Source organism: Rhipicephalus microplus, chromosome 1 (assembly GCF_043290135.1).
Source record: "Rhipicephalus microplus isolate Deutch F79 chromosome 1, USDA_Rmic, whole genome shotgun sequence".
NCBI classification, from domain to species: Eukaryota; Metazoa; Arthropoda; class Arachnida; order Ixodida; family Ixodidae; genus Rhipicephalus; species Rhipicephalus microplus.
In genome coordinates, this window is record NC_134700.1 from 235,192,684 (window position 1) to 235,216,225 (window position 23,542).

The following is a 23,542-nucleotide window of genomic DNA, read 5'->3' on the forward strand; positions in this document are numbered from 1 at the left end:
TAGCGCGAGAACAAAACGACGACACAGAGACAAGAAGGACACGAAAGACACGATCTGCGGAAAAGCTCTCTTGTCGTCGTTTTGTTCTCGCGCTATAACTATCGTTATGCCATACCAACTAGCCCAAGCTGCCACACATCCGGCAACGGAACACGATTGGAGACAACATTACCGCTATGAACGCTCACATTGTAGCAGCTTGATTATGTGTCGCCATATTTCCTTGATGTCTCACAGGAGCCTCACTGCAAATTGAGATATTGGTGTGATGCGAATCGGTGAAGGCCGAATTTACGTCTTATGGATGCGAGTTTCTGTCACACGTGGCGCTTTTATTTAGCAAAGTCGGCGCCGCACGCATTGACAGTAATCATTGGCGCCACGTGGAAACGATCAGGTGATCACGAGGTGACGACAACAGTGAGTATAATAACTTCCAGCTGTGACGCCACCTTTCTCAAGCAAGATACGGCCTTCTATCCAGCGGCCGCACTTGCTACGTCAATAGCAAACCCCCTATAGTAGCGGCCTCTTGCGGCTGCTTCGGCGGTGTTGGTTTTGTGGTAGAAGGAGGCGGGGCGCTTGCCTCGGGATAGGGCAACTGTACGCTGCGCTCAATGAAAGCGTTGAAGGTTGCAGAGGGAAGCAGCAAGAGTGTAGCAAATGCTCGCGGCCCTGGTCTTTTTTCCGCCCCCCCCCCCCTCCCGTGACGTTCGTTCTTTTCAGCGGCGCCTTTTTCGCGCGATGCAATCTTGCGTCCCTTTTCTTCCAACGCGTGACAGCGGTGCACATAAATATTTCGTGGGTTGTACCGTGTGGCTTTCCCAGTCTCGGGCAACCGGGCCAGTCCGACGGCTAGCTCGTGATGTCAGGCGCCGGGAGCCAATCCGGCGGGGCATTCGAAATTACCAGAACATGTGGGAGGGACATTTGGGTTTATAAGAACATAGACGTTAAAGCGCTGCCACGTGCTCCTGCCGTGAAGAAGCTGCCCTGCACAGCCGACTCCGCCAAGTAAGAAGCAGTGCCGGTTTGTCATATATATCTGTATAGTTCATTTTTAATTTACCAACATTGTCGTATATATAGCCGCGTATATGACCTTTCTTTTTGTTTCGATGACAATGGGTAGTGGTGGTGAAAACTTGTTTATTTATTTACAGTATATCTTCTGCGGAGAAGCTCTGAGTAGTCGGAGGTTTTTGGCTTGCGATGGGTGGTGGGGGCTTAGTCGAGGGTATATCTAGCGCTTCGCTTACAGCAGCCGCTATGCGGGCCCGGTCGATCCGACTCAGCTGATCTTCCATGTTCTCGCTGGCCAGCAGATCCTCCCATCGCTCCACTGTGGGATTTTGTATTGGTGTTAAGGCTGAAATGGCCAGACATTCCCACGTGACGTGCTACAGAATGGTTTTCGCTGAGCACCCTGAGAAAGTGCAGGAATTTTTGCAAATAACTCTACCGATGCACCGCAGTCTATAGCAGATAGGCATCTTTCATTCAAACTTGCACCTACTAAAGCACCAAGCAAGTAGTTACCCTGAATTTATAAGATTGCGTGAAACTTTACAGCCTCAGTGTGCATCTCTCTAGATCGATCAAAAGAACGAAAAAATCGCGTTAATTGTCACAGCAACAAAACTTCAGTGCCGCGTAATACTAGTTAATACCGTGTAAAAACGCGAGATTTGTACCAAACAATAGACAACAAAATACATTTTCGGTCATTGTGGAATAAATTTTATGTTTCAAATAATAAATATCACGAAGCAATACTTAACTTAATGTGGTGGCGAAATCACATGGCCGTCCCTGATGTTTCATGCACACGCTCGGATTTCACGACTGCGCATGTCGTTCGTTCAAGTGGCGTGTATAGCGTCCCAGGAGGAAATGGATGATATTCCAGAGCTCTAATTTTGAAGCATCACTGGTATTTTTGCTGCGAGTATAGGCGAAATTCAGTAACACAGGCACCGTGTCCTCGTTTGACGCTCCTCACAAAGACGAAACAAAGCTTGCGGGATAGGTTTTATTTTTACATATTGCTTTGCCTAAACTAAGCCAGGGTGACGGTGATTACTACTAGCCATAAGCAGTGAATCGAAGCTGAAAGTCTGACATAATAATAATTTTTTATATTCTTTCCTTAACCACTGCGCCAACAATATTACTCAATGTTTTACTACTTACATCGTTGCTAAATAGCGATAAAACATATTGCCTCTCCATGTACACGCCTGCATATTTGGCCAAATTGTATGTGTGATAATTTACAAGTGCACCAGCATGAACCAGAACCCATTCAAACAGGCACTACCACGACAGCGGGTTACCGCAATTACCTTTTTTTTTTTTACAGTCAGCTTACTGCGTGCACTTCCGGCCTCAACGTCGCCGAAGGCTTCAAGCGCAGGGTGCAAACTCGTGCAAAGTAACGACTCATCTGAATGCTAATGAACTGCATTACAACATGTCGCTTACTTAATAGCATAAAATGTTCGGCTGATGTTGCTGTGGTAGCACGGCAGAGCTTCAGCATGATGGTATAGAGAAATCATTCTATGAGCAAACTTCACTGCACGTGCCATTGATGTATATAATTAGAATCAGAGAAAACCTGAGAAGCCAGGAGAGGCGCTGCCCAGATGACTGAAGAGTGGTTGATAGTTTCCTTTGCGACTAAGGAAACAGTCCCTCTCATATCTGTACACTCGCCAATGATCCGAGGCAGGAGCCAGCAACCTTGAAGCCGATGACGTCAGAGCGCGTGTTTATTGGTGCAGCCTTGTACGCTTTCACCCTTCATGCGCAAGTGTCACTGCTTTCCAAAGTTGTACACGACTATACGCGCTGGCATGCTTGTGGTGAATTTAAAACAGCACTATACTTGTACCGCAACTATTGCCGAACACTGATGATTGCCTTTATTGCTTCGATGTTCTCGAAAACCCCTATCTTTTGGTGTATCCTCGACAGCAGTTATTTATCATTGTGTCATAAAGAAAAACAGTTGACATGTTTGGCTGTCCAGCTACAGGCTTTCCTCAGTGGCCTCGCTTCCGATGACGCTAGAGAGATTTTCTGGGTCGAACGCCTGTGCAACGCCGGCGTGTGTACGTTGAATTGTTCTTCAGGTGCTTCCAGTGGCCGCAGTTTTAATCAAGATCACTTCGTCAGGGTTTAGCGAATCTTCGCTGATCAGCCCCATATTCTCAAAAATGTCTTACGCTAAATATTTCGTAACAGAGGATTTTTAGACGATCCTAGTACTAAGCAGGTATATTGAACAAAAACGGCCAGCCAATGGCGGATTCAAACACTTGAGAAATAGAACTTCACAAACTAGGTCCCCGAACTTTGCTGATTGCAAGAGCACTTTTCTTTTGGAAATTCATCTGATTATATTTGGTGTACTAATGATCCCCTTCTTTCATTTCTTATTCTGGAGCAGCAATGGCCCGGACGCCATGCTTTGGACTGCTGCTTTTGACGCTGCCCGTTGCACTGTGTCACAAACGGCAACCTCACATCATCTTCATTCTAGCAGATGATTTGGTAAGTTAGCTGTCTTAAGTAGTATCGCTCTGAAATTTGATATGTGGAAATGTTCCCGGTGGGGAATCAGTGGTCTTTCTTTGCCCGTCGGGTACAGGAGGTGTTCCACGAGGGCACATCACGGGAAAAGTGGTATGCGCGCCCTGGGATTAAATTGGCAAAGGGTTTTCCTTGAACACTGTTTGTTAGTTCATGGAAAGAGATATGGAAACATACGACAAAACATCTCCTTTACGGTCCAGGTGCTCTGAAGAAAGAACTCACCTTCCATAAAAAAAAACAGAAAAAGTTGAAATCTGTGCTTCTTTGTCATAGCTAGATAGTAAAAAACTACGCTAGGTCATCAAAATCAATGACGCAGTTTAAATAACGTCCTCAAATAATTCGCAGGTTGTGGGTTTGGATCACATCTAAGGAAGGGGTGACCTTTCGTCTATGATTCATTCGAACTTACGACAATACTGCACTACAGTTAGAGACAGCAAGTACAATCATCTATATTTTCTTTGAGTTAATTGTATTGTTACGGGAAGGAGACTGACTCAGAGGGGTAGTCACCGATGTATTTACAGCCGGTTAGGCGAGCAGCGCCAGCCACACAGATTAGCTCATGCCAGTCTATCTGCTTTGTCTTCTTCAGCTCCATGCACTGGCATGTAAAAGTATGTTGAATTGAGTAGGTTGTGTCTTACGAAAAAACGAGGGCCTTGAGAACATTTTTCTTCTTTTGTTCCTTTTGTAAGGGTGGTAGTTATTGGCAAAATCTTACACGGGGTACGTAGCTCCCTAGAAAAAATGCCGCATACTACAGCATAAAATTCTTTTAATTTGTAGCATTGGGCTAAATTCGATTCTCATTTCATAGAGATAGAGTTACCGATACATCTAACCTAAAATCGTTAATCTCGCTATAGGATTTTTTCCGCAATGACTACTGGCCTTTCGTAATGCCAGTGTTTAAAAAAAAGAAAACGTAGACAATGTTTGACTTGACCTGGAATATTTGCGCCGAATAACTCTCGTTAAAGGATGGCTTAGGTATGGCGGGAATGCTACAAGTGAAGCAAGGTTCTGTTGAACTCACACCTTCTTTGACCAGCGCCGAGCGCCAGCAAGAAGCACTATCGCATGCGCACAATAACGAAGACGATTACCTGCATGCGTTGCCAAAGAAGGTTGTTGCACGATACAGGAAAATGGTTATTGAACGCAATATTTGCTTGCTTGCTTTTTCTTTCTTTTGTGGCTCTCACCCACTAAGGGGGATTGGCCAAGAAGCCGGTGGTTAATGCAAGTCAATACCTATAGATTTTCTAGATTAGGCGAATATGATTACTGTGTTTTGACTGTGAAATTAATTTGGCGCAATGTCAGAAAAAAAAGAAAAAAGGGGGGGGGGGGAGAAATAATAGAATTTGTTGAATATCTGAGGTGGAAACGCAATGTTCCTTCTATGTACGAACGTCAAACTCGTGGCTATGAGGCTTTACTTCTCTAGATCTTCCTGTAGTAGTATCAATAGAATTTGGTAGACAAAAAATTCAAAGCAATACACCAATTGTGTAGCTGGTCGTTCTTTTCATGGCGGGTTGGGGGAGGACATGTATATTCATCTGTGTTTATACGTGAGCATCTACATGCATTTATGCAAGACGAAAATTCGGGGGGGGGGGGACCTGAGTTTTTTAGTCAGAAATATTTCGTGAACGCAAGTTTCATGCTTTTCAGAACGCAATCAAATCGCAATTCACTTCTTCTTCTTATCTTTTTTTCTGTGTGTTTTTTTTTCTTGAAACGACTGTCGATCGCGAGAAATGCGACAGAAAGCTAGTTTCAGCGTCGGGTTGTGTGATACTTTCTTCGTTAGTTCAATTTTATCTCGCTTTTTGAATTCGTTACAAATAGAACAACAACAAAAACGTGCAGTGTAAACTGGCCCTGCTATCCATGCTCTCGCAAGTGACATCGGTGCCTGATTACAGGGATGGAACGACGTGAGCTTTCACGGATCCTCTCAGATCCCCACGCCAAACCTGGATGCCTTGGCTGCAGACGGCATCATACTCAACAGCTACTACGCGCAGCCATCCTGCACACCTTCGAGGTCGGCTTTCCTGACCGGACTTTACCCCATACGAACAGGTGAGACACCTACCGGAAAAAAAAAACTAACTCTAAACAGAGAACTATATGTATACGAGCTTGTGCGTCCCAGTGTCCTTGTATGTCAGGGAATTTGTGCTTGAGGGAAGGGACAAGTCATCTCGCAATTTCACCAGACCGGTTATGGTGAAATGGCTTTATATAACGGTTTCTCGACTAGCCTGTTCTCGACGACTTGAGCATCCAGGTTTTACATTTGCGTGGCAATTGGCGTTGCCAGCGCTTAACGCATAACAGGTGAGCTCGGAAAGCACAGATGCTATTTCTTGCATGCGAAACTCGAGGGAACATACGGACACACCTGCGGGCTTTCTGGGTACCAGGCGCAGCAACAAAGGTTTGTTTCACCGAAAGCCCGTAGCATTGAATGCGACAGCAACAAATTAGAATGCTGTAGGATGTAAGGCTACCACTTAACATTTTCCTAGCATCCGACGTTGCGTTATTCTGTAAAACGCCAGCGTCGAATGCTAGAAAGTGTACACAGTGCTCGTCCTGTATTCGCGCCTTTCTGTGTTCAGCTATAAGACGTCTACGAACTTTAAGAGTTTCAGCCAGACTGGTATCTGCAGTTCATGAAATGCCGTGCCTAAATACCTTTTTGGAACACAGCATTGTGTGAAATTTGTTTTGTAAGGCCTACTGTACATTTGTGGAGGTGGCCTTAAGTATTTTATACGCTATGTACACACATAAACCTCATTTGTAATAAATATCATGTAAGACAAAAACAATATGACGAGGTTTTGTGGTAACCCCCCTTGCAAAGCTGATAGCCTAGGTTCTATTCTCACTACGAGCCGAAAACTTTCATTATTTGCATTATTTGCATCTTTCTCAATTTTTCGGTCACGGAGGAGATAGTTACTTTTTGCTCAAAACCAACGGTGCCAATGTTGGCGCCGTTGGCGGAGTACTTTAGCGCTATCGCGTTAACACAACTGAAAATTTTGGTGACAGTGCCCTTTTAACTTGATAGACTGCGGCTAAACGTAGAGTATGTTTGTGAAAATCAACATGAATGTACCCAATATTTTAATAGCCTCACTTCTTTATTTGAACATATTTCTAACATTTTGTGTGGGTACCAATAAGGTTAAAGATTTTTTTTCGGACAACCTTCAATAAGCTTCAGACGAATTGGCCATCGTATTGTGCTACCCGTTAAAACTGTTTAACAGTGCGGAGCGCATGGTAAGCAAATAAAAATCAACAAGCATGCATAACACGAAGGCTGTGTGTACCTTTGATTTGTGTCTAGCGCAAGTTCAACTGTTTCAATACTGTACCAACTAGCTCTGGCATCTGCGCATCTGAAATAACCTTCTACTCGTGCAACGCAGGGTTGCAAGGGCTGGCGGTTGACGTAGCTGACCCATGGGGTTTACCTGTCGACGTTCGTCTCATGCCCCAGTATCTGAGAGACATTGGATACGAAACGCACCTTGTTGGAAAGGTGCGTCTCTCTATCATCTGCATCATCGCTTTGTCTCCTCTCTCGTCGTTGCATGAGCGGATGACCCTGCATTGTGTTGCGCACAAAATCGCGATTCCCTGCCAGCCTTTGGCGCTTATGCAGGCATTTCCTTTGAATATGCTTGCCACATTGGGTGCGTCTCTCTTTCTGACACACACGTACTTTATCGACGCAGTGGGACGTCGGCTACTACAAGACAAATCTCACGCCAACATGTCGGGGCTTCGACAGTTTTTACGGCTACTACAACGGAGAGGAGGACTACTACACGCACAGCATAACACATGTAAGAGCTCACGCACGTGCCAATAATGGTATGTTGTCTGTTCTATTAAAAAATATCATCACGGCCGCATAAAGTGACTCAGTGCTTGTACTGATAGGCAATGTAAAAGTAAAACTAAACCACAATAAAACTTACAAATGATATTCGAAATAGCAGGTATCCAAACATCCAGAACGCTGCGTAGACTGCTAAGGACTCTGCATGCCCAAATATTGTCACGAAAACAGCTTTATGAAAAGCCCGTGATTTGTCTAAAGTGCTCTTTTCCTACTTGTCGACTATATATATGCTCGTCATTTTTACATCAACTGTAAGGCAGAGATAGTCTGCGGAAGTGCATTTTATAGTTGTGAAGCTACTTGACCCGGGCAATGCTGTAAATTTTTCAACAACGTTGTTCAACAGAACGTTAACTACTGCACTGTTGTAAAATTTTCATAGGACCGGTCAGCATGATTAGTGGTAGTTTAGGCGACCATGCAGCGTCACCCCCACAGATTAAAAATAAGTGCATGTGTTAATAGCAGCAGTTTTTATCTCCGTAAGCCAGTCTATACTGACACATTTTAAATATTTCTTTTACTAGGTCCTTTAAGCATTCTGTGATACTACAGTATATATAGCTCGTTCTGCAGTGTGTGTCAGCTGCAGATGTGTGTGCGTTTGTTGCAGGAAAACCACACGGGACTAGACTTCTGGCTCAACCGGGAACCGTTATCCTCCGAAAATGGTTCATATTCCACAACTCTTTTCACAAAACGAGCGCAGTACCTGATTCGAAACAGGAACAAGTCAAAGGTGAGAACAAGAAACTTTATGGTATTCGAGCGAAACACAACAAATGCAAACTGACATTAGGGAGGCTTGATGTCGGTAAAGGAATCGCTTTAATACGAGTAATAAAGCGTCTTAGGGCAGCAAAAGAATAGCCAGGCGTAACACGATGCGAATGACGTAAACAGTGGGTCTCCAATTCTCCAACCTACTACAATGGCTTCAGGCATATTACTTCATGGTCATCAGCCCCAAAATAAAAAATACACAAAATGTTTTGCAAATGTCTAGAAGGTACCACGCTTATCCGAAGAATGACGAAGGATGGCATAGTGACTGTCTTCTTACTACACAAAAATTATGGTGATTTATGATATAGTGGGTACCCTGAAAGTGTGCTTGCAGCAGATACCCAAAGAGTGTTTAAAAAAAGCTCGGAAAGGCCGCTCTTTCAACTTTCACTTTGAATGTGCTGTGCATTCTGCGCAGGCCTGGCGTTTTATCATTTTTTGAATAATTGAAGGTGCTATGAAGAAGCTTCAATATGTTAGCGTCATTAAGAAGGTACCCTAAGATACTGTTACGGGGAATAATTTTACATGTGTGTAATTTTTACATGTGTGTTTCCCTCTTGTATTGGTATTGAAATTTCATTGACAGCTGAATGTATGTTATTTCATTGTTCGCTTTTTGATTGCAGCGTAATAAGTAAAATTAAGCAGAACAATGAAGCTTCGCCTAATGCTTCATTTATCAAAAGTGCTATTGCTCTTCTGCCCCCCCCCCTCCACCCCTTGCGCGCTAGTTTAAAGTAACGTGACACAGACTTTATAGTCCCATGGGAAAACCTGTTGCAGCATCTAGTCAGTCAATACAGCCCGAAGTGACACATCACCCCTGATAGCTCGCAACGCATTCTAAACAGTTCCTGTAGCCAGTGTTATCGAATGCTCATTGGAAAGCATCCCGTTGTTTCTGGTACTCTTTTCCACAGCCGTTCTTTCTGTTCCTGAGTCACCAGTCACCACATGGTGCCGGAGAGCCCGAAACCTTTGAAGCACCGAAGGAAAATGTGGACAAGTTCCCATACATTCGAGAGAAGAACAGAACAATTTATGCAGGTGAGAGTCCCTGGCAGTGCACGTCAGCAGCACACACAAATACTGGTTGGATTTATCATCTACGTGCGCCGTCAGACGAGACCTTGATAAAATATAAGTGCACTACGAGGCATAAAACACGGATGGCAAAAAGACTAGGACAAGCGCAGGTTCCTGTCTGTGTTTTCTACCGCGTAGTGTACTTACATCATGTATCACCAACTGGCCCAATCGTCCACTTTGATTAGCTTGATTAGATATTCGTACAGGTTCAACCACCTCGGTTTGCACTATTCTGTATAACATACGCAGTATATTGCAATTCATTGTACAGCTATACACTGTCGTGCCTATTATGGTTATTATAAGTGCATTTCGTGCAAGTTGAATTGTAAGAGTCATTTGTGGTTAGCTTTAGAGATAGAGAAAGAATATAAGAAATATAAAGAGGTTGGATGGACTACGTACAGCTTGCTACCATAACTGTGGGGAGAGGGGAATAAGAGAGCAAGATAGAGAAAGAGAGGAAAAGATGCACATTGCTCACCGCACCCTTTAGTCGCTTGGGTTGGAAGGTGTTTTCGACGTCATGTTGCTGGGATTTCTTGCTATGATTCAGTTGCATATACCTTTGGAGTTCAGTCTATGTTGATGTCTCAGAGTTCCACGCGATGGCCAATCTGTCGTTTGCACTGTCTTCGGTTAGGTCTCAATTCCCAAGCTGCCTTGACAGCCAATTCTAGACGATACGCGTGTATAATATCATTGACTCCAGCGTGGATGATTCTTCATTATACAATTCATATGTGTGCAGGAATGGTGGACGCACTAGACCAGTCTGTCGGCGAAGTTTTCAAGACTCTCCGCGATGCTCACATGCTCGACAACAGCGTCGTCATCTTCAGCAGCGACAACGGTGGCCAACCATGGGGCCGGCACGCGACCCGCAGCATCAACTGGCCGCTGCGCGGATCTAAGGGCACGGTCTGGGAAGGAGGCACCAGAGTTCCAGCTTTCGTCTGGAGCCCTCTTCTGGCCAACACTCGGAGGGTGTCCAAACAACTGATGCACATCACCGACTGGCTGCCCACGTTATACTCAATCGGAGGTTTGTCCATTGTGTTAGCCTCAGTCCATAAAAACAAGCACAGTGTCCTATATGCATTCGCCTAACATGACTTGAAGGCAAAAGCCGTTTTCCTCTTCTTCTCTACTGCCAGTTTCATGGATCGTCCTTCAGTCCACGAACACATTCTTCGCCTTACGTGGTTTGTTGAGATTAATCAGGGAGGTTAGTTATTACACTGCAGATAATACAATAATTAACAAACAGCCTGAATGCTGGTGTAATGCAGCACAGAAAGTAATTAATGTGAAGTTGAAAGAATAAGCGTCCAAGGACAGTGACTTGTGGTAGACCTGATGTGACGGGACAATCGCGTGAGTTATAGCCATCAGATGTTACGCATTAGGTCCTGTTGGATAGGAAGCATCTAATTATCTACAATAATACGTATATTTAGCATGCCTAATTTTAAAAAGAGTAAATGGCGAGAAATCGTAGCGAAAACATTCTTGAAATCTAGAAAAATACAGACTATACTGGAGCCAGTCTGAGATGCCGAAAATACGTGGTTACCAAGAGAAGTGTTTCACATGAGTAGTGTTTCCAGAAACCGTTCTGGCTGTTGTGACAGATGTTTATTTTTCAAGGAATATATCATCAAATTGGGATAGATGATATTGATACAAGTCATCATTAACATCAACGAATGCACCTAAAGGCGACGAAGATGACGATTGAACAAAAGCTCGTGTTGTTGTTGCCACTCCACCATCTTGGTTCAAGGACACTGTGTACTCCGCGTACAATCTGTAAATATATTTCTAGCCTCTGCCTACTCTCACCCCGTGACAATATACTCGAGAAGCTTACACGGGATAATAGATAAAGGGATTGCGCTGCAGTTGAATGAATTATTGATTGATGTGTGGGGTTCAACGTCTCAAATCCACCATATGAAAATAGGAGACGTCGTGGTGGAGGGCACCGGAACTTTCGACCATCTGGGGTTCTTTAACGTGTACCCAAATTTGAGCAGACGGGCCTACAAAATTTCCGCCTCCATCGGAAATGCAGTCGCCGCAGCCGAAATTTGATCCCGTGACCTGCGGGTCAGCAGCGGAGTACGTTCGCCACTAGACCACCACGGCGGGGCAGTTGAATGGATTAGATGAGTAACCTGATTTAGGTGCAGCAATTACTTTTCCCGCCATCCAATCGCTGGACACGTTCCAATGAACATGAAAACACTGCGGAAAAAATTACTGCAATAATTGGCAGCCTGCTTGGTGAACTGGAGAGCGAATCCATCTATGGCATGTGCTAAAGTTTTCAGATTAATTTCAAGAAAAAAAAACCCTCATAGATCAGTGATGATTGCTTCTATGAGAGGATGTCCAAGATAAGCTTGAACTGGACAAATTTGAAAGTTGTCAGTTGAAAATGCGTTCATAAATACGTATTCCAAAGCTTCGCAGCACCCATCATTCGCAATCGCTGAATCAACTTCATTACAAAGAACAATGCTCCTATTTTTCGGACCATTAACAATGCTCCAGAATAAACGAAGATTATATTGTCAAATATAAGGAAAAGAAACGGGAATAATAATAAGAAAGGAAAAAAAAACTACTGGATTGCTTGGTGCTCACTACTTGAGCGGGCACGGATTATATGCTCCATATGCCTCCATATGCAGATGTTGCCGGACGTAACGCCACGGCTCGAATCGCGCCGGAATTAGGAAGTGCTGGTACTATCGCACAAAGCAGATTCCGTTCCATGCAGTGGGCTGGAAACAGCCAGATAGTCCGTTTCCTTGGAGGCGTCGGCCATCGATCAGAGTGCGCAGTATACATGCGGCGCTACTTTTCACGGTCATGCACTTGGCAGGGCGCTAACAAGCCGCTCTGTTCACGGAAAAGAAAAAAAAATGTGACTGTCCGCAAGTGTGGCTATTTATTTATTTATTCATTTATTTATTTATTTACTGTCGCATCTGCAGCACCCTTTTCATGCCGTAGAAGTCTTCGCAAAGCTCATAAAGTTACATTTTATGACTTCGTAGCTCCTTTGGTGTAAGCAACTAATCCCGTTTCAATTAAACATAAAGCGAGAAGTGGCGTATTATTACAGAAAAGAAATTCAGCAGAGGTTAAACGTAAGGCTCAGCTGGATTCCCTATATTATTACATGCTAACATCGCATTCATGCTTTTGCAGGTGGTGACGTGCAAGCTCTAGGCAAGCTAGACGGATTCGACATGTGGCGGTACCTGTCTCAAGGGGTGGGATCGCCTCGTGTCGAGATGTTGTACAACATTGACTACCGGTTCATGAACGCCTCAGCTCTTCGACTGGGCCGCTACAAGTTGGTGCTCGATGCCACCGGGTTTATGAACGAGCGCTACGTTCAACCGGGTGGCAACCGTCCGTACAAGGACCTCGACAAACTGCTAGCCCGGTCGACCGTAGCCAAAGTTCTCAGAGGCTTCTACAAAAAGGACGCGCTAAAGTTTCCCAAGGACTGGAGAAAAAGAGCGACGTTGAAGTGTGGCGTGCCGGACAAGGGAGATTTTTACCCGAACGACGGGGTCCACCTGTTCGACATCTTGGAAGATCCATGCGAGCTGAACAATTTGGCCAGCTCACATCCAGAGGTCAGTACTGACGGCGTGTCTGTTTGAGTTGGTAGCAAAACATATAGACAATTTCGAGGATGAGTTCCAGTGTCACCAAGTTGGGCTCTTAAACTACGTGTTTTGTACATTTAACAACTCAACAAACAGTGTTATTGTAGACGCATACGCATGAATACGTTTGGGTGGCTGCATACGATGTTTCATGACCTTGTTAATTCTCGTCGCGATATCAAAGAGAGAGAGAGAGAAAGAGAGAGAGAGAGATAAAACATCGTCCTAACTACCCAAGTTGGCGGCGCCTAGGTGTCTTACAGAAAATAGTCTAAAGAGGGTTTAATCTGGTGTGAGTTGGTGGATTGCTTAGGTATAAGTGACCGTACCTTAGCCACTAGACCACCGCGGCGGGGCGGCCCCTAATAACTGGGAGTGCAAACATTCATCTATATATATCTGCTTGCATCTTGTTCACATATGCTAATTTCACTTACTGCTTCAACAGGTTGTGACGTTCTTGAAGACGCGAATCAACGCCTACCAAGCTGAAGCGATGCCCGTGCAGTACAAGCCCAAAGATCCTGCCGGATTTCCAGAGAAACACAACGGAACTTGGGCACCTTGGGTGCAGACATCGTGCAGCTAGCACAGCGGACTTTCGAGCACAGTTCAAAATGTGTCCTGTACCTAATTAAGGCGATCTCACTGCAAAGCACATGTTCCGTGACTACTTATTGAATGAAGATCGAAAGCACGCCTTCCTGATTGCTTCTAGGGAACCTAGACGACACAGAACAGATGACGGAACAGAACCCCCTTGGAACATGGCGTGATCCGACACATCAACAGAGCAATGCAGAGAAATTGCTGCCACGCTCCCTGAGGTCAACCAACTTGCATGGCCGACTGCGACAGACTGAATAACAAACGTCTGGATATGCATCTGCGTACAAGACGCAGAATCCCCTCCTTGTAATAATTAAGTGTCCTTTGTAGCTTCCAGAGTGCAGAGTTGCCGACGAAGTTTCGCATCATCAAGACTATGAAGGGGCGTCGTGTTTACCCGTGCCTACGCGTACCGCATAGGGATGGCCGACACCATCGCCTGCGCACACAGCCGAGATGAGAAGACGATTCGACACGTCCTGTGCGACTGCCCTGAATATAAAATACAAAGACCATACCTTTATAGTACATTGATAAAGTTAGATTGCTAGGCGCTGTCAGAGGAAAGTATATTACGCCATCAACTAGACTCATCACCACAGAACAAGGCCGTGCAAACGCTACTGAACTTTTTGTGAACTATACTGGCTGGTGTGAACAACTCTGAGTGGATTGATTTTGTATGTGCGTGTGTGTCTGTGTATTTGTTCCTATTTATTTTTTCTCCCTCCCTCTCAACCCTCCCCCTATTCTGAAACCCCATTGCAGAGTAGAATACCGAGTAGCTCCCTGCCTTTTTTTTCCTCGTTTCTCTCTCTCTCTCTTTGCATCATCCACGAGGCTAAGTGGCATCGGTAGCAGGAGCCTCTTTGTGCATGCGTGCACTCTCTATATATCTCAAGTTTAGCTGTGTTCAATTGTTTTTGTAGTTTGTGCAAGCAAAGTTGATCATCTTGAATCAAATAGATCATTGGAAGCTTTTTATCATCATGGTATTTATGTTTGCCCATTACTATTCTTCCTACCTGTGTGCTCATAAAAATACACGCCAAATAATTGTAATCCCCCCCCCCCCACACACACAAACTTACATATGTTTCTTTAGGAGATCATGAAGTAAGGGTCTGTTTTTTAAAGTGTGTTTGAAGAATGCTGTGATAAAACCAGCGCTGATCGATGCGTTTAACATGCCTGAAATATACGCACAGAAACGGCGCGAAAACTCCTTTTCTAATTTATTGTGGATGTCTAACATACATGATGCATTTGACGTCTTTCTTTCAACAGTGATGTTGGTCGTGATACATAGACCTGTCGAAGTATAGTGCCCATTACTGGAATGTTATGAAGCTTTTGTTTTTTGTACATAGTGTAAATAAACGTTTTCTAGACAGTATGTTAAATGTTCTAGAATACGTCTATATGTGCACTAAAAACGGGCACGCGTATTGCCCACAAAACTATAAATTTCAGTATTGTGCGGAATATTGGACCTGTATGTCATGAGTCATCTTACAGGAGCGGTAATTACCGCCATTCGTGTAGTAACAACGAACAATGAACGCAGAAAATATTAAAGCGATGCACTGTGGTGTTTCTTCCCTGCTAAAGAGTGCCAGCCAATGTCAAAGACTGTTCAGCCTACCAAAGAAAATGCATTATTGTATGAAAATTGCGTTGAGAGAAGACAATAAAACATTAAAGCACCTATTGAATGAAAGGTTCACCTAGCATAGCCAATCGTGTAGCATCATGAGTGATACGACAGGAACACGAAATTTTTTCACGTGTTTAGCGTTCCTGTATAGGTACAGGTATTTATGAAAGTGTTTAATATTTCAATGTAATTTTACACTACAGGTTATCTTTATGTTCAGCATTGACGAGGAGCTGGATAATAATGCTGAATAAATATATTTATACTCTCTCTATCATATTGTTCTGGGATGTATAGCGTTTTTTGAAACCACCACCACGACAGAGCCCATGGGTGGCACTTTGCTTGCTCTTGCTGTGCTCTGATAAAGTAAGCACAATATAATGCGTATTGGAAAGTACAAGAACACGAGTATTAAAAAGAATCAACATCATAAACCGGCACGCACTCAATCAACTCCCAAGAACTTGGTACAGGTGGTTAACAAGAAAACCTGCAACGTGCGTTCCCTAAAAGGTGTTCGCCAGCAGCGTGTTCTCACGTTAATTTTTAGTAGCTTAATGTAGTTAGCTGTGCGCGATGTGCTCAATTTCTGTGGCACAATTATAGGCAGAGTTATACAGCAGAGCTGTTTTGGTCGAGCTGTGCCTACAGACATGAGTGAAGAAAAAAAAATTTATGTCCCAATCCATGCTACAGGGGAGATGTAAGAAACGCTCAGAATAATTACCCATAGTGACGTCACGATGGGTAATCTAAATGATGATGTAAATTATTTGAAAGAATGGAGTTTTCTCTAACGGGACCCTTTGCATGAATCTGACTGTAATAAGCGCAAACGTCACACATTTGGAGAAGAAACGAAGTTGCACAGACACACACAATTATTTCAGAAATTTCGGGACATGTCCGTTTACTCGAATAATACGTACATGTTTCTTCTCAACAGTCGCCAGGGATTGTGTAGTCGTGTACCCTGATACGCGTGAAACGCTGGGGTGATTTGCCACCGCGTCAGAAGCAACAATGCTCGCCACTCATGGGGGCACCGCTGATAGCAACGATTCCAACAGAAACGCCAGGAAGTTGAAATGAACATTTTAGATGCACAGCCATCGACGTGGCCCAAGTAATAATTAAACAACTTTGCCTCGATGAGGAAACACCTGGTTTCTTGGGTCATGTCCACGAAAAGGTAACCAGCTGCCAAAAAAAAATTAATTTTTGAAGTGCATATTTAAACTGGTAGTTACCAGTGCAAGAACACTGTTGCTATGATTCTGCACGAAAATCTGACAGCAATGAGAATTTCCGTACATAACCTCTAACGTGCTTAACTCCAATAATTCCGGTGAAATGAAGCTTCAAATTTACTGCGAGAAGACACGAAACTGAACAACGTGTTTAGTGAGCAAGTACACGAGAAAAACAGACACAACAGCGGTAGACGTATGCTAGGGCGAGCGCATATCTTTTGCGAGACTCGATAATGCAAGCGATCGCGGGTATTGGCACACCAGTGAAAACAGTGTCCACGTAGATACGCGGATTCCTCCAATACAAATAACCCTAGAGGAAGGTGATCCCTCATATCAAATATATGAATCACCCTTGAACACCTCAACCTAATCCTGTAAATATTGTGTCTTCCGTCTCAACATCACATTTATTATGTACCGATGAGTGTTGCGTTCATGCAGAAGTGTGTTTTTGCTTTTCACACCCGTCGCAATGCGGCTGCCGCGAACAGGATTGTAATCCACCATCGGTGTTTGTTAGCAGTGGGACGCAGACCTTTTCACCCTTTTCACACAAATTGCCTACGATCGAGCGCGCGATTATGCAGAAGCAAAAGTAAACATTTATTGTTTTACGAGGAACATTACCGATTCTGTTTTCGTCATTCATGTGCTGCTTAAGACGAGCAGAAAACGAACGCAAACTGTGGCACAGCGCGTGCACGAAGTGAGCGCGTCGTCATGTAGGCTCGCGGCGCCGGGCATCGGAGAGTGCGTGCCGTGACGTCACTCAGGCCCCACACCAGGAGGCGCCACTCCAACTTGTCGAGGCCAATACGATATGCAGGCCGTCTCTGTTTGATTGATATGTGGGGTTTAACGCCCCAAAACCACCATATGAGTATGAAAGACGCCGTAGTGGAGGGCTCCGGAAATTTAGACCACCTGGGGTTCTTTAACGTGCACCCAAATCTGAGCACACGCGCCTACAACATTTCCGCCTCCATCGGAAATGCAGCCGCCGCAGCCGGTATTCGATCCCGCGACCTGCGGGTCAGCAGCTGAGTACCTTAGCCACTAGACCACCACGGCGGGGCAGGCCATCTCAGTTATTACGCAGCATGATTAAAAAAAAAAGAGAGAGGAAGGTTGTTGTGTGAAGCAAACCTATAGTGCGTATTCTTCCCGGTGTACTATATCCGCTACTGGCCTTGTCGTTATTGGCCAATAAATAATTAGTCATTGTTATATTTGTAACTCAAAAAGTACTTGAATAATTATTAAAATGTCAGTGAGGCAGATTTGGAAACGTTGAAACGATATCTGTCCGTGCTAATTCCAACAACGTATTTTTCGCGTTCTCATTTTTTTCTCTGTGGATAAATAATCTCACAAATTGTAAAAAAAGAACACGTGATGGTGCGCACACTTGCTAAAGAAAGTAGAGCCCTCAAATAACCTTACACTACTTTGCTTCTTTTTCGTTGCCAGAAACCGCGTTTTGATTGATTGATTTGTGGGGTTTAACGTCCCAAAACCACCATATGATTATGAGAGACGCCGTAGTGGAGGGCTCCGGAAATTTCAACCACCTGCGGTTCTTTAACGTGCACCCAAATCAGAGTACACGGGCCTACAAGATTTTCGCCTCCATCGGAAATGCAGCCGCCAAAGCCGGGATTTGATCCCGCGACCTGCGGGTCAGCAGCCGAGTACCTTAGCCACTAGTGCACCGTGGCGGGGCAGAGACCGCGTTTTGCACATCGGCAAGGGTGTCAACAGCATGCGATGCAGTTTTGCAAGGATCTCTTCCGCTTGATTGTACGTCCTTACCACCATTCAATACGGTCAAGTGTCCCCATTGATAACGCGGCCGGATCACCGTTCTGAGTGATTGCGGCCTGACTGTGTAAGATCAAGGTGGCGCGTTTCTTTGAACGGGAAGTGGCAGATAACGCGATCCATATTTTTTTCTTTCTACATTTCCTATTGATATACTGGCTATCTCAAAGTGAGCTTTGTTTGAGGGCTCTTCTTTTTGATGCGCGCAGCCGTTTAGTCACGTCTTATTTTTTTTGTATTTCGCGGGCTTTCTTTATAAACAGGAAAAAAAAGGAGCACGCCATTAGTGCATTGTTAAAGGTAGCACAGACAGATGTCGTTTCAACATGCGCACATCTGTTTTATTGACACTTTGATAATTTGGCGGGTACATTTTAGAGTTATGAATAAAATTATGACTAATTATTTATTTGTCATTAACAGAAATTAAGTAGGGCTACTACAGTACACTGGGAACAATATGCACTAGCCTTGTTTCGCGTATAGCCGTTCTTCTTTCTTTAACTCGAGCTGCGTGATTACTGGGACGTTCTGTACACGTGCATATGAAAGTGGGGGAGTGTCGGCTGGTGCCACCAGTAGCCATTACGGCAAGTGTGGAACACTCCATTTGTTTGCTTGTTGGCATCAAGTACCACGTGATCTTATTACGAGCTGGCAGCTGACCCTATATTGCACCTACCAGCTCACACAATCAACTGAAAAGCATAACGCTGGGAGCATAACATTGAAAAGCATAACGCTGAAAAGCATAATGTGCGCACAGTTCAGTGAAAAGAATAACGTTCGCAGTTGAAAACTATATAGCAGCATTTGACAATGCAGACAAATTTTGTGCTTTGTCACAGAGGAATGAATGATTTTGCCTTGATGCGGAAATTCAAAGTAAGTTGCATTGACGGTAGGCCCGTGTGCTCAGATTTGGGTGCACGTTAAAGAACCCCTGGTGGTCGAAATTTCTGGAGTCTTCCCCTACGGCATCTCTCATTACCATATGGTGGTTTTCAGATGTTAAACCCCACATATAAATCAATCAATCAAGGTGCATTGACTAACGTGGTGATTTGTGTAGTCCGTTTGACAGCGCTACCAGAGTACAGGTGTGCGAAAACGCCCCGCTGCGGTGGTCTAGTGGCTAAGGTACTCGGCTGCTGACCCACAGGTCACGGGATCGAATCCCGGCTGCGGCGGCTGCGCTTCCGGGGGAGGCGGAAAATGTTGTAGGCCCGTGTGCTCAGATTTGGGCGCACGTTAAAGAACCCCAGGTGGTCGAAATGTCCGGAGCCCTCCATTACTACGTCTCTCATTATCATATGGTAGCTTTGGGACGTTAACCCTCCCCCCAAACACACACAAATATATATATATATATATATATATATATATATATATATATATATATATATATATATATTTAGGCCCTTAGGCACTGATTCTCGCCAGTACATGATCACTTTTGCGAAATGTCGTTGCAGGAAGCTCAGCTACAAGAGCTTCCGTTTAGCTGTTACGAGTTGCGCGTGGAGCTTACACCTAAAAACTGAACGTTTATTAAACACGTGAACCTTATATTGTGAGCGATGCATCACAACACGACGCCTTGCTCAGTGCCGCGCGAAGTGTGCTTGACTAAGCATATTTTATTAGCTTCGCTTCGCTCACACATGGTGTAGAAAAGTATTAGCAGGTGTGTTTCACGGACATAGGCGTACGTGGGGGCTTGGGCGTACGCACCTGGTCTCTTGGTCGAGTCCAAGAGACCACATGCTTTCACACTATATGAAACAAATAATATATATATATATATATATATATATATATATATATATATATATATATATATATATATATATATATATATATATATATATATATATATATATATATATATACTGCCGTGCGTATGCTCCAGTGGTGAGGACAACGAAGCAGCGCGAGTGTCCTTGGCCGAGGGAAAAAGACGAAGAGGTCGTGCAGTCTAAATCGTATTTGTTTGAGGCGCTTTGTGTGCCCGTCAATCTCGCGTCGTCCCACTGGTGGAGGAGCTGGGTACGTCTTCATGCTTGGCACCCCTTCGCGGACCCGACATTCGAGCCCGGAATCACTACCACCCGTCGACACACCAGTCCACCGTTCCAGCCGCCGTCTGCGAGGCCTAGCTCCCGAGCTCAATCCCTTGCCAGAAACTGCCAGCAATCGCTTGCCTCCTTCAACCACCATGGCCACTGCAGCTACATCGCACATGCCACTTCAGAATCCCATGATTCCTGACTGCTTTAATGTTGAGACCTATGAAGATGCACAAGACTGGCTGAACCAGTCCGAACGCTGCGCGAAGTACAACCAGTGGGCCACCCCAGAAGACAAGCTCGCGAATGTGTACTTCTACCTGAAAGACAACGCCCAGACGTGGTACATCAACAGGGAAAGAAGCATGGCTACGTGGGACGACTTCCGCAACCAGCTGATCGACACCTTTAGTAGCCTTGACAGAAAGGAGAATGCGCAACGTCTCTTCGAAGCTCGAATTCAAAAACCAAATGAGAGCGTCGCTATGTTCACCGAAGACATGACCCGTCTTTTCGGCAGGGCGGATCCCGAGATGCCGGAAGACAGGAAGCTACGGTATCTAATGCGAGGCGTGAAAGAGCAACTGTCTGCTCGGCTTGTGAGAAATCCGCCAACAACAGTAGCTGAGTTCACGAAAGAAGCCACAGCTATTGAACGGGCCCTACAGCAACGGTACCGCCAGCAGAACACGGTCAACGTTCGAGAGAGTAGCCCTGTTACGACTGCGGCGAGCCTCTGCGACAACGACAGGCCTCTGCGGGAAGTCATCCGGGAGATTTTGAGGGAGGAGCTTAGCAGTTTGGTTTAATTCCAGCAACTGAACCGACGACGGCATTGTCTTTTGTCGCTGATGTTGTCCGGGATGAGGTACGCCAGGCTCTCTCTTCATCCGGCTATAATTGTGTGCGACGACATTTTACTTATGCTGATGCAGTCCGACGCCCCGTCGTCGCGCCTTCAGCACAGCAGAATCCAATGACTGGACCACCACGAACCCTGCAAACACAGCCGTTGTCACCGCCGACAACTTTCCCAACCGCACCAATCTCGCCGACAAGACGAATGCCATTTAGCCAAAATGTGGAGCCCACAACGTGGTTCAATAGTGAGTCCCCATTTACCTACCAACTTCAGAAAACCGATTTGTGGTGTACCGCTGACCGTCCAGCGGTATGCTTTCATTGTGGCGAAGCCGGGCACGTTTACAGAGTTTGCCGTTATCGCCACGCTCAGTACTCGATATTTCCTCGCTACCATGATTACGCTACGTACGACGATCGACGCACGAACAATGACACTCCTATGAACACACCACCGCAGAATCCAATGAGGCCCGGGTCACGTTCTCTATCCCTTGCGTGGGGCACTTCACCTAATCGTCGCAGTTAAGCCGACGTCACCAGGGGCAGGTCCCCTAGCCCGCGACGGGTAAACTAGACGCAGCGACCTTGGGTGGTGGGGTTGCCATTAATCTAACTTCCGAACAGCCCCCATTGCAGAAATATAACAGCTCGAAGCCACCGATGCCGAAGACGACGACAGCAACGACTAATCCGACGAATGGAACAACTGCCGACGTAACCGACGTTATCAGCACTGACCTCGCCGTTCACATTGACGGCCACCAAGTGACGGCTCTTGTGGACACCGGCTCCCACTTTTCTAGCTCCTGCAGCTAGCCGACAGACTAAGGAAGGTCAAGATGCCATGGCAGGGACCCAATATAAGAACTGCAGGAGGTCAGTTTATGACACCGGTTGGAAAGTGCGCGGCCCGACTCTTCATCGCTGGTTCCACCTTTGTCGCCACCCTCGTCATTCTTCACGAGTGCTGTAAACAGCTCATATTGGGAATGGATTTCTTGGGCGAATACGGGGCTGTGATTGACATCCGTGACAGAACCGTAGCGTTCACTGTAAGCTCGGAGACTCCTACATATGAGAAACACCAGCCACCTCACTTCCGTATTGCCGATGACGACGTCATACTGCCGCCACGAAGTTGTTCCCTCGTATCCATGCAATGTGACAAGTTACAAAACGGTACTGGCATCGCTGAACACATCAAGGAGCTCGCATTCACTAGCAGCATTTCTGTTGTCAGGGCTGTCATCACTGTTATTGACGGATGCGCTGAACTACTATTGACAAATTTCAGCAGAGAACGCCAACACGTAGTTAAAGGCACGGCTATTGCCTATTTTGACGAACTCTCGCAAACAGAAGATTGTCATTTAGTGGAGGAAGCAGCAGCGTCTACTATCACTACACCGACACCTGACGACGTTGGTCCAATGTTATCTCCCATTGAGCGAGACCGCCTTCTCACGCTGATCAACAAGTTCCATGGCTGCTTCTCATCCACATCAAGAGTTGGTCAAACGCCACTGACGAAACACCGCATCATCACGCATTCCGACGCCAGGCCCATCCGGCAAAATCATTATCGAGTCGCCGCAAAGGAGCGTGAGGCAATTCAAAAACAGGTGAAAACGATGCTAGAAGATGGTGTTATTCGGCCATCTAACAGTCCTTGGGCATCACCTGTAGTACTCGTCAAAAAGAGGGACGGTAGCTTGCGTTTCTGCGTCGACTACCGTAAGCTTAATCAGATCACAAAGAAGGACGTCTACGCTCTGCCGCATATTGATGATTCATTGAATAGACTACGAAACGCACGCCACTTTTCGTCTATGGACTTAAAAAGCGGCTACTGACAAATTGAAGTGGATGAGAGAGATCGTGAGAAGACCGCCTTTGTTACGCCCGATGGACTTTATGAATTTCAGGTTCTTCCTTTCGGTTTGTGTTCGGCGCCAGCAACATTCCAGCGTCTCATGGACACGGTTCTGTCGGGACTTAAGTGGCAAACCTGCTTGGTGTATCTCGACGACGTGATTGTCTTTTCGGCGACTTTCGAGGAACACTTACGAAGGCTCGAAGCAGTTTTTGAAGCAATACGCTTGGCCGGTCTTACTATAAAACCAGAAAAGTGCCACTTCGGCTTCCACGAA

At 45.3% G+C, this 23,542-nt stretch overlaps 1 protein-coding gene across 1 annotated transcript; it reads left to right on the forward strand.

Annotated features, from left to right (window-relative positions):
- Window positions 1–962: 962 nt before the first annotated feature.
- LOC119166300 (arylsulfatase B) lies at window positions 963–15,651 on the forward strand. Its single transcript, XM_075891622.1, has 10 exons — window positions 963–1,014; window positions 3,455–3,558; window positions 5,541–5,700; window positions 7,065–7,177; window positions 7,374–7,484; window positions 8,157–8,282; window positions 9,253–9,379; window positions 10,173–10,466; window positions 12,644–13,080; window positions 13,562–15,651. Exons 2-10 carry the CDS (start codon window positions 3,457–3,459, stop codon window positions 13,700–13,702), a joined length of 1,611 nt encoding a protein of 536 aa, XP_075747737.1. The 5' UTR covers window positions 963–1,014; window positions 3,455–3,456; the 3' UTR covers window positions 13,703–15,651.
- Window positions 15,652–23,542: the final 7,891 nt, after the last annotated feature.